General features: G+C 45.1%; 1 protein-coding gene across 1 annotated transcript; it reads right to left on the bottom strand.

The window, feature by feature from the left end:
• Positions 1-2,218: 2,218 nt before the first annotated feature.
• BOLA3 (bolA family member 3) lies at positions 2,219-10,893 on the bottom strand. The gene is made up of 4 exons (XM_081265350.1): positions 10,740-10,893; positions 8,303-8,423; positions 5,767-5,855; positions 2,219-2,462 (listed from the first exon to the last, which is right to left on the bottom strand). The coding sequence occupies exons 1-4, from the start codon at positions 10,791-10,793 to the stop codon at positions 2,397-2,399; spliced, it is 330 nt and encodes a 109-aa protein (XP_081121476.1). The 5' UTR covers positions 10,794-10,893; the 3' UTR covers positions 2,219-2,396.
• Positions 10,894-16,299: the final 5,406 nt, after the last annotated feature.

Here is a 16,299-nt window from a genome sequence, read left to right as displayed (position 1 = left end):
AGAGTTCCTGGTGGTTAAGTGACATAGTGGACACCAATCTAGAATGAGAGACAATAAAGCTGATTTGCAGACTGGGCATGGTGGCACACACCTGTGATCCTAGTAGCTCTAAATAAAATATTAAAAGGGCTGGGGAGATGGCTCAGTGGTTAATCACCCCTGGGTTCAATCCCCAGTACCAAAAAAAAAAAAAAAAAAAAAAAAAAAAAAAAAAAATCTGCAGATCTTGAAACAAATGATGAAGAGGAGTGTCAGTGGCATTTTTGCTTCTGATATTTAGATGTGCCCCTACCTAAAAGGCAGTTTGGCCCTTCAACCCTTCCATCAATGAGATGCTTCATTAATGTGCAAATACATTCTTTATTGCTGTAAAACATAGTGCTTTAAAACAAACATTTATATCTCACAGTATGGTTAAGAAGTGGGGCATGGCTCAGTTGGGTGGTTCTGGCTCCTGCTGCAGTCTTCTGACAGTGGCCAAAGGATCCACTTCCAAGATGGCTCTTTTCTTGGTAAAGGCCTGTTCCTGGCTGGCTGTTTGTAAGTCTATTAGGTTGGCTCTTGGTGAGAGGCCTCAGTTTCTCACCACATGGTCCTCTTCACAGGTTGCTCATGTGTCCTATCAACAGGGTACTTAGAGGAAAGTCATGGTGCCTTCTAGGACTTTGTAAAATTGCACGTCACTTACCCTGTATTCTACTCTTTAGGAGCAGATCGGTATGTGGAGCCCACCCTTAAAAGGAGGACAATTAGGTTCCATACAAGTAACTGATGGGTCTAATTTTGTGGCTTCTCCATCCTCGCTGATCATTACCATCTGGCTAGCCTCTGGGACTATGGTCTTAGATGTTTCCTGCTATCTAACCCTTTCAGAGATGGCTTGGGCCCTCGGACACAGTTTTCTTAGTTTTGCCCCATCTTCTCAGCACTGATAGAATTGAGTGACCATTCCACGTCAAAGGCAGTTTTGCCCTAGCAGGATATCAATTCCCCCCAACCCCACGGTGTAGACAAGAGAATATTTTTAAACCACAATATTGGGAGACGGTATGTGAACAGTGTTTGAAATTTGTGCTGTCCAAAAAACCTGGGGCCTAAGGTTGCTCTACCTACATCCCCTTGTTTCTTAGGGAGGCACCTGCAGAATGGACAATGACCACTGACTTCTCTGGTGGTGGGACCTATGAAATACAAAAAGGAGTTTGAGGAAGGAATAGATGTCAACTTTCCACCAGCATGGTGACCAGGGAGCTGAGGACTGAGAGAGGCAGTAGATGTGGTCACCTCTGAGGAAGTTGAACAGTAGAAAGGTAGGGATAGGAGGGCAGGAGCCACATTGCAAAGGGCCAGTAAACTCACCAGGGCTCTCAGCTACCAGCATCAGCCAATGACTGACTTCTGTGATTAGGGAAGAATCTAGTGCAAGGATACAGGAAAAGTCACAGGATTTCTGAGAACACTGGAAAGCCAGCTTCTGAAAACAGGTAGGAATAAGGCAGTCTGTGCAGCTGAAGCCCAAACTGTGCTACAGACCCAGATACTGAGGCTACTGTTGTGGGCTCAGAGACAGCAGTCTATAACACTGACTACGCAGCCACCACCCAGAACACCAGATGTTGCAGCCACAGCAGCTGGAATTCATGTCCCATATCCCTGCTTCTTAGTGTCTTTTGCTGAGAAATCCAGGGCAGGTCTGTCTGCCGGGAGTTGAGTCAAGATGGCCTGTGGCTAAGTTGCAAAGGAGTATGATAAGGCCCAGCCCCACCCCCTAGTCCTCCCTCGAAAGGCAGACTGTGGGGGATCTTTAAACACAGGAGAGGATGCAGACTCAATCCTTAGGTCTGCTCCAGAGTATAAAAAGGGTCCAAGGTAATTCTTGGAAGAAGTCTGGAGGGAAAGGCAAGAGTAATGAAGGAAGAGCCAAAGCAAAGGACCTTTTCTTCCTTTTGATATGATTAAGGGAACTGAGCAGTTTCATAAAGGGAAAGAAACCAGAACTTTTTGTTTTTTCACAGTGCTGAGGTTGGAACCTAAGGCCTCATGCATGCTAGGGAAACGCTCTATCACTGAGCCCACACCCCCAGCTCTAAGAAAACCTCTTCACAAGACTCTGTTTTAGTGGCAGGACAGAACTGTCCAAAGATGACCACTCTGGACAAAGGGAACATACTCCTGAAATAAATTAACTTTAAGCATTAGTCACAACCCTCCCAAAGTGTCAGGTATCTGTGGCCTTTAATTAACATCTAAATAGATAACATCTCTTCTATAATTATAATATAGAAATGTCTATGACCAAAAATCGATAAAGTTTTTGGCAAATGCCTTGGGAAGAATGCCATCAGTGAAATTCACCCAGGGCTTCAGGCAGCAGCATCTGTGCAGTCAGGGTGTGGTCAGTGCTTGGGGACGGAGGTAAAGATCCGCAGTCCGTGCATGCTTTTGATTTCTTCTTTTAGTGCCTGAATAAGTAAAAGAGCATCATCATTTTATGTACTTGCTGTCAATTAAGAATATCTTTATATATTTGAAGTAGACTTTGCACATTTTGTCTAAGAAATTTTTTCCTTTATAATTTTTTTAATCAATAATATCTAAGCTGAGCATAGTGTCACGGGCCTAGTGTCCCAGGATTTGGGAGATCGAGGCAGGAGGATCACTTGTGCTCAGGAATCCCAGATTAGCCTAGGCAACATAGTGAGACTCAATCTGAAAACAAAACAAAAACAACAACAACAACAAAATACTATAGCTGAAAAACCAGAAGGTATATGGTAAGGCCTCCCTTCCACACCTGTCCTTCATCTCCCATCCCAAACAGGAAACTGCTATTGTAAACAGCAGTTTATTTCACAATATTTATATCTGCAGGGGTAAAATGCATAAAAACATGAATGTATATTCCATACCACTGCCTTTCAAAACCACAAATGCTAACATTTCAAACAAACTGTTCTACACTTTGCTTTTCCCTAACCATCTACCTTGGAGACCTTTCCATAGTAAGTGTCATTCTTTGCGTTGGCATCATGTTCCATGATACAGATGTATTATAACTTTTCAACTTGTCCCCTAATGAACTTTAGAGCTGTTTCTGTTTGCTATTTCAAACCATGAGCAGCTATTCTTTAAAACCACACAAATGCCACAAATTCCCCTCTTTTACAGCTTCATATGGCAGCTGGGTGAAGAGTGCACAGCACATGGGACCATTTGCCTTCTGCAAGCTAAGGACACTCCTGGGCCTCGCTGGCTGGATGAGGGCCCAATCACGGCTCAGCTGACGGTCCTGGATTGAGAAAACTTCTGGGCTTTGCCACCTCAGGTCTCCACACTTCTCTCTCCTAACACCTTTTCCCTGCATTCTGTGTGGCTCCTTGAAGGCTCCCAACACCCCCCACAGTATCACACATATCATATGCCACAGCTAGAGGGCCTTTGAGATCACCTGGGTCACTTTACAGGAGAGGAAGGAAGCTGAGGCCCTAGGGGGAGAGGTAACCTGACCAAAGTGCATGGTGAGAAGACATAGCTTGGAGAAACATATTCTTTTTTCTTAAGGTAGACACAATATCTTTATTTCATTTTTTTTATGTGGTGCTGAGGATTGAACTCAGTGTGTCACACATGCCAGGCAAGTGCTCTACCACTGAGCCCCAGCCCCAGCCCTTGGATAAGCATTTCCGAGCTCTGCTATGTCCACCACATTTTTTTGGGAGCTGGGGACTCAGAGGAGAAGGTGTGGAAGAACAATGAAGGTAAAAGTTCACAAAACAGAAAGCAACAAAATCAGATTCCAGGCCGGCAGCAATGGCCCTGGGAGGCTGCAAGCCTGGCAGCCCCATTACAGGTGTCCTTAGGGGGTGCTCCTGCACACTGGTTTTCAAGTGGGTGAGAAGGGGCCCCAGGAAGAGGAAACCCTAGAGCTGGACAGCCTGGAGTAGAACAGGCAAGAGCAGGGACAGGGGAAAAGACTGAGGCAGATCCCCCGAGGGTGGGAAATCCCAGGTTAGGAAGAACACTGAGCAAAAGGGGAAACATGAGCAGAGGTGCCCTCAGGGGAGGGCCATCAGGCAGCAGACAGGAAAGAGGCCACAGGAGGGAGGGGGCAACAGCTATTTACCACAGCAAGGGACTTCTGGACCAAGAATTGGATCCTGTGTCACCAAGATGAACATTACTAGGTGTGAGGATGGCCAGAAAAGATCCAGAAGGAAAGCTTTACCCTGACCCAGGCCTGCCAGGGCCCCACTCTGACATCCTGTGTGCTGGATGAGGCTCCTAGCCCACTCTCACTCCACTTTTGAAGACAAAACAATGTGCTTGGGAAGCTTGACCTTGGGCAGAAGAGGCTGGTCATTCCCAGGTTCATCTTCTCCTAGATGGGTGCTAATACCTGCTTGAAGCAGGGCAACTCCAGGCCCCAGCTCAGACCCCTACAGGTCAACTGACCTGCTCTTTAAAGAGGTTTCATTTTGTCCCTCCCATGTGACTCTATCAAAGCTAATATCCTCAAACTTAATCATCTAGACACTGCCCACCTGGTATAATTAGATACCTTCATCAGGGCCCTAACCATGTGCTGTGGCATTTGTGGCACTTGAGGAGTAGGTTACATCAGGCAACCACATAATTTTGAGAATAAAACCCAAATTCCACCAGATCAGGATAAGCTGAGCCACCCCATCTTCCCTCCCCTGTATTCTATCTGGACTCTGACCCATGGAAGAATGTTGCTGTCAGCAACAGCACAGCCACCAGCACACCTTAGGGCTGTAGGACTATGTGCTGTGAGAAATTAAAAGATGGAACCACCCACAAAGGGTTCCCAGGTTCCAAGGGATAAATGGCAGGGGCATAAGTATCCAGGACACAAGGCAGAAAACACTGGTAGCTGACAGAGGGAGTCGAAGGGTGGAGGGGCTTTCATGGCCTGCCAGGGAGGGAGGGGGAGAGCATTTGAGCCAGGTGCAAGAGGGGAAGGGCAGTCTAAGACGGCAGGAGGTCTGATCTGGGCAAATATACAGATACAGAAAGAATAGATGACTAGGCAGCAGGCTGCTGGATGGTGTGTGCAGAGAAGCAGGGTGTCTTCAAATGGCAGTGCGGAACACCTGAACGCAATGCAATGTAGGAGGGGCCGCTTCAGACTCTTGGGACCATAACTGTGCTTTTCAAAAATTAAACTAGTTCACAATGTGCAAGACCTTCCAGAATGATGTCAAAACAAAACAAAAACCACCTGCTGAAGGGGGTGAGTTACAGACACAGGCCCTAGGGCCAAAGCTGGTATAAGTTCAAATTAAACCAAGCATAAATGGACCCTAGCAAACTAGGGTTGTTTGAACATGAAGTTCCAGGGCCCAAATGTTCTGTCACTGGGTTGGGGCAGCTGGAGCCATTCTCAATCATGCTGTACATGAATTCATCCACCTGTAAAGTAGGCCTAAAGGCTAAAGGGAGGAAAAAAAAAAAAAGCCCAAATCTACGAAAACACTTATCCTTTAGCACTGTGCCTGCTTACAAACACTATTCACTAGACAAGGAACTACAAAATAACAATTGGGTGGCTTGTTTCCAATTGTGAATAAAAATCCATATTTGCCCACAATCTCATTTTTCTCAGGTCTCCAGTCCTGTTTGTGCAATTGTGGAATTTGAATTATTCTTTCCTAGGACTTCCAGTGAAAACCACGATCGATGCTCTGCCCACATCCCCCAGGTGCTGAAGGCCAGTGGCAAAGGATCATTGGTACCTCCACTGACCTGATTAACCATCTGGTGCTGCTGGACAGTTCTCTTCTCCTTAAATTCTTCTGATTCGATTTTAATTTCATACATTGCCCCGCAGCCTCCTAAAATAAACACAAATCAAAAGTGTTTTGATTATTAAGTGTGACAGCCATGGTCCCATGTGTCCTGGAAGTACGATACAACCCAAAGAAGGTCTAAGTATTATTATTTGGCATTTGGGAATGTTGCTAAGACAGGTAGAAAAAAGATCACGGCTTCTGATCTGACCACATACACCTCCTGGCAGGCTTCTTCCAGGTTGCCTCAACCCAAATGTGCTCTTTCTTTTGGAAGGCCACTGTGCTACCCAGGATAATTACTTGTGGGCAGAAAGGATAAGGCAAAAAGCACGTTAAACTTAAGGAATATAAAGTATTTTCTTTTAGTAGGACAACAAATGCCACGGCAGAGAGTGGGAAGGACTAAATTTCAGTATTCCTCATTCCAAAGGATCTGCAATCTGTATTTTTAAAAATGAAAAAATACACTAAATTTGGTTTAAAGGCTATATTTGTGATCCCATCCAAAAGAAAAGAAAGGGGCAAAGAAGCAGGAGAGAACCAGGGGCACAGTGAATATGCTGGACCTGGACCTGGAGCTACAGTGAAGCCCTAAGGCAGGTGGGCCTTGCCAGCTCTGGCCAAGCTGCACTAACACAAAGCAACGCACAGGAGAACGTCCCCTGCACTGGGAACACCAGGCCCCCATCTGAGAAGTACAATCTACTCAACAGGTTTTGTTTTGCTTCTCATGTCATGTGCTCGAGGAATCCACATTTTGGTTACACTCAGGCTCCTGGACTCAATGACTGAAAATGAAAAACCCACTCAAACTCGGTTTCTCCCATTACACACTCACAACAGACCTGCCCGTGACCTCACAGGTGGGGGGATTTCTCTCCACTGGCAAGCAAGCCATCCTACAGCAGCACACATCAGCTGAATATCTCTAATCCAACTCAATGTGACCCCACTTACCTGGATGCAAATGCCAATCACAAGCCTTAGGTTGTTTCACCGGTGCTTCAGACTGACCCACTGTAAATCAGGGTTCCCACAACCCCCTTCTAGGGTACAATTTGTGTAAACAGCTTACAGAACCCAGGGGAACATTAGGTTTACTGGTTTTATTATAAAGGATAATACAAAGAATATAGAGGAAGAGATGCAAAGGGTGAGGTATGGGAGAAGGGGCACAGAGCTCCCATAGCCTGTCCAGAGCTCTGACCTCCAGGAACCTCCATGTGTTCGGCTACCCAGACGCTCTGAATCCTGTCCTTTGATATTTTTCTGGAGACTTCATTGCAAAGGCACAACTGCTAATATACTGGGTGGGGAAACCCAGCAAGCTATCGATTCAGACCCCTCCTGGCCTCTCTGTGCAGCATTTTTTCCTTGTAAACACAGGCAGGACTCCTTCTGAAAAGGGGGTATAATCACCAGAGAATTCCTTATGGCCAGCCCCAAGAAAAAAAGGTGGGAGAAAACTAGTTTCTATGAAATGTCTTGGGAAAGAGAAATTCTAATATCTCTGGCCTGCTTTGGGGAAAGGGGCTATAAGCCAGGAATTATGGTCAAAAACCAAAATATGTACACCATAATATCACAACATCCTTTTAGAACTCCATCCAGGGCTGGGCAGCGCCAAACTGAGGGAAAAGTTTCAGCTCTGCCCTGGGCCTGGGACAGGTAAAGACCTGGTGACATCAAGGTCTCAGCACTGCTTGGTGACCCTGCAGAGCTGTCCCCTGACATATCATTCTGACAGATCTTTAGCTTCCTAGAACTTTTTCAGAATCCATGTAAATGCTGTTGGTGAGCTCTTGTGGCAACGCAGTAGTTAAGTCTGGGTGTGGAGATACAAGCCTATCTGGCTGCCCATGTGTGTGTCTGGATAAAGGGCCTGTCTTCCCCATCTTGTGGGTGCAGAAGCTGTGTCCCCAGCATGCTCCTAACATACAGTCAGCCTGAACTTCTGAGTATCAGAGGCTGCCTGAGAAAGGGTGGGCCTGGCTGGGATAGTTACTGAGCTTAGCAGAGAGTCCTGGTTTTGCCTTGCTTCTACTGCCTCCTCTCTTCAAAGGCCTGGAAAGATCCTTTGGCTTTTCTGAGCTTGTATCCTGAGGAAAGTAAAGCAGTTGGAGCTTTGACATTCCAGGGTGTCAGGAGAAGGTGAGAGATTCAGAGTAAGGCCTACCTCTAGTGAAATGAGAAACTCTGGACCCAAGCTCTGGAGTGACTGAGAGGGATCTCATTCATGATAGGCCAGCCTTGCAATTTTGAGTCCTCCCAGCAAGGCCCTCCCCTCAGTTTCCCCTCTTACATTTCTGAAACTTCCACCTCCCCAAAACTCCATCAGGGAGGAGAGGCCAAGTTCCTTCTGTCACAAAGCAACACATACTGAGAGGCCACTGGTATGGCACCAAGTTCTCTCTCTAGCCCCTTGCTGTCTGCCTCTCCACAGGCTAAAATCTCATCAAAGTTCTGTGGGAATGACAAGAAAGCCTCACCTGAAATGTCAGTGACTTTGATAGCTGTAGCTCGAGGAAACTTTTCTTTGAGAATCTGAGTCACTTTGAGCTCCCCTTCCGTCTGGGATGCAAACATCCGGTGGACACAGTGCAAAGGAAACTGCCACAGAAGAGAAAAGGCTCATGGCAGAGCAAGACAGTACTGCCCCCAGGGCTATTGCCATTCCCCTACAAGACAGGCCCCTGATCCTCACTGCACAGCCATGAGTTATGTCAGAGGGAGTATGTGCTATCAAGTGGCCATTTAGCTTCTAAGGACACAAAACAGAAATTCTGGGGTGGGAGCAAAGGTAAATCATAAATAATTTACTCTGACAAGGCCTGAGACCCAATCCAAAAGACGTTTACCTTTTGACAGTACTGTAAGAGAGACACTATTATGATGAGTTTTATAGTCAAGGACACTGAGACACTAAGTAATGTGCCCAAGGCTGGCTCTGTTAGTAAGATTCAGAGCCAGGCTGTAATCCCAGTGGCTCAGGAGGCTGAGGCAGGAGGACTGTGAGTTAAAAGCCAGCCTCAGAAACTTAGTGAGGTGCTAAGCAACTCAGTGAGACCTTGTCTCCAATAAAATATAAAAAATAAGGCTGGGATTGGCCCAGTGGTTTAGTGCCCCTGAGTTCAATCCCCGGTACAAAAAAAAAAAAAAAAAAAAAAAAAAAAATCAGAATCAGGGGAAAGGCCAGGGAACCTGCCTCAGACCTGCCCTGCCAGGTTACTGTGGCATTGCCCATCTACTGCCCTGCAGAATGGGGCCAAATCCCATTCACTTTTGAGGTCTGATTAGCAGGCTGCACCCTCCCCAAGAGAAAGTAACTTCACAACCTACTGCCAGCTCCCCTTTATACCACGTACTAACTCTCACTAGAGAGAAGAGACAGATGTTGTATTAAATGTCCTGAAGAAGGAATAATTTTGGGTTATTCACCATTGACAACAATCCTCCACCCCCACTTCACAGATGGTTACCAGAGGAAGCCAGTGCTTGAGAAGGAACATGCCTCAAACCTTAGGAGGGAAGCAGCAGAAAAACAGGTTGGCAGCCATTGGGGCTGGACCCCACACATGCTGAGCAGAGGCTGAAAATAGACCATGGCAGGCTGAGTGCCAGGCTAGAGATTTTGGTCTTCTTAGGCTATGTAACCCCAGGTGTGACCTAGGCTCTTGGTACCAAAGTAAGCAGCAGAAAACTGTGACTTGTACAGCTAGTCTAGGGAGACACCAGGAAGGAGAATCACTGAGCTGGTCCCTGATTGGCTGTGGAAGGCAGGCAAAACCCCAGGATTATTAGCAAGTGCTGGTGCTGAAGGTGCCACTTCTTCACCGTCCTTTCCTGATGGCCCAGAGTAGGGTCCTGTCATAGAATCTCAGCTGTGCAAATGGGACTCTCTCACCAATTGCTCTTAAAGGCCAAGAAAGCAACTGTCCTGAAATAGCACCTTGCAGTGAAGCCCGGTGCTGGTTCTCAGAAGCCCTAATGGATGGATGAATTTTGAGCAGATTAGGGGCAATGCCCACTGGGCACAGGCAAAGAAAGTCTGGCAGGCAGTTGAAATGCAGGTCGGGAGAAGAATCTGGAATTAGGTCTGTGTGCTATGTAGAGAAAAGCAAAAAGTGGATGTTTGAGGTTGGGTGAGATTGCAGGGGCAGGGGTGGAGGTGCTTTGGGAGACAGAATATTGGTGGAGGAAAAGGCAGAGGGTAACCAGATGGCAAGCAGAATGGGCAACCAGTAAGTGGAAGAGGGTGGTTAGCGCTGCAGAATCCTTGGGAAGAAGCCATCTATCACCTTAGCACACCTGTGGGCAGCGCCTTAAAAGGACTGACGAAGTCCCCAGTGGACCACTACCCAAGCTGACAGTAGCCGGCTGGTAGAACACCTCTGCATGCACCAGGGAGGCAGGATCAATCCCAAAGGGAAGAGAAGTAGATAGTCAAGAAAGGGCAGAAAGGATTGGAAGGGCACGAGTGGAGTGCCCTCTACAGGGCTTTCTGCCCGGGGCTGCGGAGTTTGGAGGGTCAAGGTCAGAGGCTCGGCCGAAGTTCCCAGGGCCCAGACCACCCTTCTTCGCAGCGCCTGGCACCCACGCCTGGACCCCGGACGAGGTAACTGCCCTCCGCTTCGCGAATCAACATTTCTCTTCCGGGTGTACACAACTGTTTATGTGTCTGTCCCCCTGAACTCCGACCTCCACCCAGTGCCAAAGCTGCAGCAGATCGTGCCAGGCAGGGCCTCACACTCCTCCGCGCGCCCATGGCCGAGGAGTGAACCGATGAACGAACAAAATGAGAGAAAGAGAGCTCAGCCTCCGGCACTGCCCGCGCCCCCGGGAGCCCTTCTTAGAGCCCCGACGGCGGCCGGCCACGTCCCCCCGAAGCTCCGCCCGGGGAGAACAGCCCCGACCCGGCCCGCTCACCCCGCGGCTCCCGCGGAGCAGAGGCGCTGCCGCGGCGGGGCTCCACGCCGCCATGCCGGGCCGCCGCGGCCCGCAGCCCGAGATCGCCGTTCCTCCCGAGAGATGCAGAGCCAGGGCCGAAACCTGTCGCTGTGGGCGAGGCTGCCCCCTGCCGCCCGGAGGCCGCGAGTCTGCCCGACCCCGCCCCGGCCGCGGGGAGTCGGTGCCCAGAACTTCGGCGCCCGCCCAGCTCGGGCCCCGACTCGGTCTCGCCAGCACCGCGCTCCTCTGGCCTCTGCTGTCCTGGTCCAAGACAGAAGCTTGGCCAGGTCAAAATCCCCTTCCTCCGCAGCCAGCAACACCAGCTCTGGGAGCGCGGTACGTCCTTTCCTCACCGTGGTGCCCTGGTGGAACATCCCGCTCCCCATCGCTGCAGCCGGGCAGGCTTCTGACCTGAGGAGCTCGGGTTTCTCTCCAGGGTCTCTCTCATGGAAGGATGTAAACAAGGGACGCATTTTCTGATTTGCATTTTAGAAAGATCACCTTGGCTTCTGTGAGGAAGGGTGGAATGTAAGGGGCTGAAATTGGAGACAAGGACAGAAGGTCCCAGGCTACTTCAGTGTCCAGGTGAGAAATGAGGGGCCTGCCACTAATTAAGTGGCAAGAGGGATGGGTGGAGTGAACTGAGACATTTGGGAGGTGAGTGGAATAAATAGTCTGACTGGATATTGCAGATGAGGTAGGAAAGGTCTGGGTTTAAGATGCTGCTAGACACAGAGGCACAGGTTGGACCCACACACCATAGGAGTCCTGTAAGCTGAGGCAATGGGTCAGCAAGCCTGCCTGGATATGGAGCACTGTCAGACAAGTCAAAGCCAAAATACAACCAAGTCCTTTCGGGAGCTGTAATTGCAGCATGTAATCTAGTGCTGCCCTGAAGGATTCATCAGCTTTTTACCACTGCACTCTGGCCTACATAATCAATATCTCTAGTGTTGTACCTGTATGGATTGGACCAATATTTGCTCTTTATATACTCATTCATTCTGATATTGAGTGACTCCTATGTACCAGCCCTCATCATTTCTCCTTTGGGCTACTGTTAGTGGACACACTTTCTGCTTGGTTCCTAAAAAGTTATGGTTAGTATGATTGGGGATAATTTGTTAATTTTTCAATTTTCTTCATTGATGTCAATGATACTTTAAAACTGTCAAAACAACTTTTTCAAACAATGTAGTGGTGAACCACTGTTATTCAAACCACATGTTCAGATGAGGCCCACCCAATTCCAGCTCTAGGAGTGAACACAAGATCCAACTCAGGATAACTAGATGGGGATTGGCTTAGGGTTGATCACATGATCTGAACCAGACCAATGTGAGGTGACCTTACTTAGAACTAAAGAAATGCTCTTTTCAACTGGGTTAGCTAAACTGATAGAAAGCCTGGAGCTGCTTGCGGGCAACCATCTGGGCAGAACTATTTTACAAATAAAGCAGACACAGAAGAAAGCAGAGCTAAGAGGAGACAGATGTTTTGTGCTTGTGCAACTGGGAGCCAGCATTGCTGGAAATAAGTACTGAATCTGTCACTTGTGACCAAGCGACTCCGATTAAATCAAACTCACAAATTTATATTTGCAGAATTCCTCCTTTATTGAAAGTGTGACTCCAACTTTCAACAATTACCCATATTATTCTATGACTTTTGAATAATTGGCTCTGCCCTACCCTCCTCCTCCCCATACCCTCAGTTTAGAGGACTATCAGACATCTGTGGCAGGGGACACTGACATCTAGTGGCCAGTGATAATGGCACAGGCTGTAGTGTCCCTAGGTAGAGGGGACATTATTAGAGTATTTACTGAGAAGATCCAAGGCATGGTTTGGACATGGTTTCTGTATGTGAAGTTTTGAATTCTGACTCTGGCATGCCCCAAGATTATTTAGATTTCACTCTTTTTATAAAGTATGAAATAGTTTTGAAACACTTAGCCATTAGAAACCCTTATGAACATCATTTTGTGTTTGCTTATAAGCCTACCGAAATGTTAGAAAAAAAATCCCAAACTGATTACCCATATCTTATAAAAAATTATTATTAACCCCCATGTAGCCACATCAGTCACTTTTTAACTCAAAAAAAGGTTAAAAACAATTCTAGCACTGCTGTAGACCTCACATACCATATTTCTCCAACAATAATAAAAAAATAGCTGCTTGGAGTGGAGAGTGTTTTAAAGATATACACTGAATACTCAATTTCAAGGTAAGAAAATCAGTAATTCCAGTCACACTTTCCAATCTTATACCCAGGAATATACAAAAGAGGTGCAGAGCTTGATTAGGTTGGTAGGGAGGAAATTACTTTTTGTCTGGTGTGGATTTCAGTCACTATATGCACTACTAGCAATCTGTTTCTTGGGGTTAGGATTGGTCCTGGTAAATAAGATACTTAGTTTTACTTAGGAACTCTTCTGTAAGTGCTAAGGAAATATTTTAGCTATTAAATGATATGCAATGGTAGTCACTTTCAAAATTTAAGATATACTCAATATCCACAGAACCTTCAAAAATCAAGTTTTCATATTTAAGTAGAAGCCAGTGTGTTGAGACATACTTTTTAATCAGTCATTTCTTGCTTTCAATATATTTTATTCTGATGAAGTTACAAAAGTAGATACAAAATACTTTTTTTAAAAAAGTACAGTTAACTGACTTAGAAAAATAGATAAAGCCCCTAAAGGTTTAAAAATACAACATAAATTTTTATGTAAAGAACATTTTAAAATATTTTAGATGGTAACCAAGACTAACTTATGCAAACTACTTTCAATGTAGAACAAACACAGAATATTGCTCTATAATAAGTCTATAGCACACTGGTAATCCATCTGGATTTACAGAACACTTGTTTGGAACAGAGTCTAATAATGAAAAGAAAACCCAAGTGAATTTCAGTGCAGATACTTCAATAAAATAACTGCTACCACATGTAATATCACCCCCCTCTTACAGCCTGAAATGTTAAAATTGAATGCAAAAATAGGAAGACCAAAAGACTATTTTCCCTCTTTGCCAGAATTCTATATAATAGTAGAAACCAAGTCCACTTAGTGAACTACTCTCTGGAGGGAAATACTGTGTCTGTTGAAGGTGCTCAGTTTGGTGTCCAGATCAACATTTTTCTGGCCAGAGTTCCATACTGACAAAGATAGCTTCCTGTCATGAGGCAGAAGAAGCTCCAGCATCATAACTGGGTCTGCTTAGAAACACATTTCTAGGACTTACACTCTTTGGGCCTGATCTGTTTGTACTTCTGAGGTAAGGACATCACATTTCAGAAGCTCTACTTATGGTGTGTCTTGCTGCTCAGACAGAAGCTAACAGTATAATCATGGAACCTCCACAAGGTTTTCAAGAGTTACTGTCACTTTGCAAGTTATTATCACCATGAGGATTGTTCCCCTTGCTTCTGCACTACTAGAAAAACTTTGTCTTTGTTATTAAAGTCACGGTGAATACATATCTGCATTTTCAAGTAAGCAGCCACATAAGCTAGAGCTCTGTAAGTCTAAGATGAAAGAAATACCTGTTAGCTGGCAGCCCATAAAGACACTTTATTCATGCAAATCTGAAGAATTAAGGATACAACTGGCTTTCAATATAAAAACTATAGTACAAGGCAGTTTGAATATTTAAACAAAAATCTATACATCATTGTCCAAGTTTTTTTTTTTAAAGGCCTGAAAATTAAAGCACCACAGGATTAGCTGCATAATTTAGCAAGCACTCTCCACCCCATTACTGTAATCATGTTATGAGAAGCAGAGATGTGACTCTGAGGAGACGACTTCCTCTTAGGAAGGGAAGAAAAGAGAGTATTGAAGAACAGGGAAACCCTGAATATGAATAGGTAAATCAAAAGTGAGACCAAGACACAATGATTTCTTCAAACACTTTTCAAAGAGTTGCTCTTTAGCCATGTCAGGAAGGCACCATTCACTTCCCATCCTTTCCCCTTCCTCCAATTCTCCTGCTGTAAGAAGTCGACAAAGAATGTAATGTTTAGGTGGCACTGTTGGTTGAGCCAAACTGGTTTGGGAATCTAGTAATGTTTTCATTAAAACGTAAAAGAAAACAAAATAAAAAACTACATTCTAAATCTCAAATTACCAACAATTTTAAAATTTACAACCCATTAATAAGCTGCCTTTACTACTGTCCTACCATGTGACCATCTTTGGTTTGTTTTGGGGCTTACTCATGAAAACAGAATTTCTGTCACTAAAAATAGTGGAGAGAAGTGAAAAACCTTTTGAGAATATTTGAAATATTAGAAATTATGATGAAAGTATAATCTAATTGAGAAACAATTTCATTCCTTGTAGACTTAAAAAAATTAAAGCCACTGGACACCATTGTGCTTGCCCGTAATCCCATTACTTGAGAGGCTGAGGTTGAAGAATTGGAAGACCCAGGCCAGAGTTGCCAACTTGTGAGACCCTGTCTTGAAATAAACTTTAAAAAAGGGCTTGGGATGTAACTCAGTTGTATAGCGCTTGCCTAGCATGTGCAAGGCCCTGGATTCAATCCTTGGTAACACAAGAAATAAAATAAGAAGTCCACAGGGTTGGAGGTTGAGAGGTAATTACATTCTAGGTGTCATTCAGGAACCCACTCTTTTTTGGGGGGAGGAGTGAGGTAAGGGGGTTCCAGGGATTGAACTGAGGGGCACTCAATCACTGAGCCACATTCCTATCCCTATTTTGTATTTTATTAGAGGCAGGGTCTCACTGAGTTGCTTAGTGCCTCACTAAATTGCTGAGGCTGGCTCTGAACTTGTGATCCTCCTGCCTCAGCCTCCTGAGCTGCTGGGATTAGAGGTGTGCGCCACAGCACCCAGCCAAGGAACCCACTCTCATTTCCAATAATTAGAGAAAATGTGCAGAATGACTGACATTTGGACCTCTCAATACATTTAAAATATGAACTATAGAATGTTTTACAGAGGGCTTTTCTCTTTTTTTCGTGATTACACTACTCTTGAATTCCTTAAACAATGATGGTTTCAGCCTAAATTAAATGAAATAATGTCCTTTAAAATTCTGTGTATTGTTTTAAGAATTTATTGAAATTGAGCTATTAAAAAACCTCATCAAATCAAAGACATCAAGGAGTCTGGTTAGTACTCTGCAAAATCCAAAGCTCTGCAACACAAAATGATGATGAACGAAAGCTTTGATAGTCTTCAAAGAATCAAATAAAAAACAGGCATTTTCTTCACTAAATGTGAAGATTCTTTTATCCCAGTAGAAAGAGAAGAATTTCAAGTTTTGATACAAACAGGATAAAACCCCTATGGGCACTCAATCCACTTTTGAGTAATTAACTGAATGATATAAAGTTGTTTTCTTTTTTTTTTTTTTTAACCTATTTTCCCATTATGTTGACTTTATACATACACTCTGTGTCAAGTATAGGTAGCAGACCAAACCTTTAGCTGTGTTATAAAATGTATGCACCTTCATGTTTTTTTTTTTTAATTGTGGTTTTAAATTTTGTCCTTATTGGGATAA

The sequence above is a fragment of the Spermophilus citellus genome, assembly GCF_964194105.1.
Source record: "Spermophilus citellus genome assembly, chromosome: 13".
NCBI classification, from domain to species: Eukaryota; Metazoa; Chordata; class Mammalia; order Rodentia; family Sciuridae; genus Spermophilus; species Spermophilus citellus.
The sequence above is the reverse complement of the archived record's forward strand: the minus strand, read 5'-3'. Positions and strand labels throughout refer to the sequence as shown.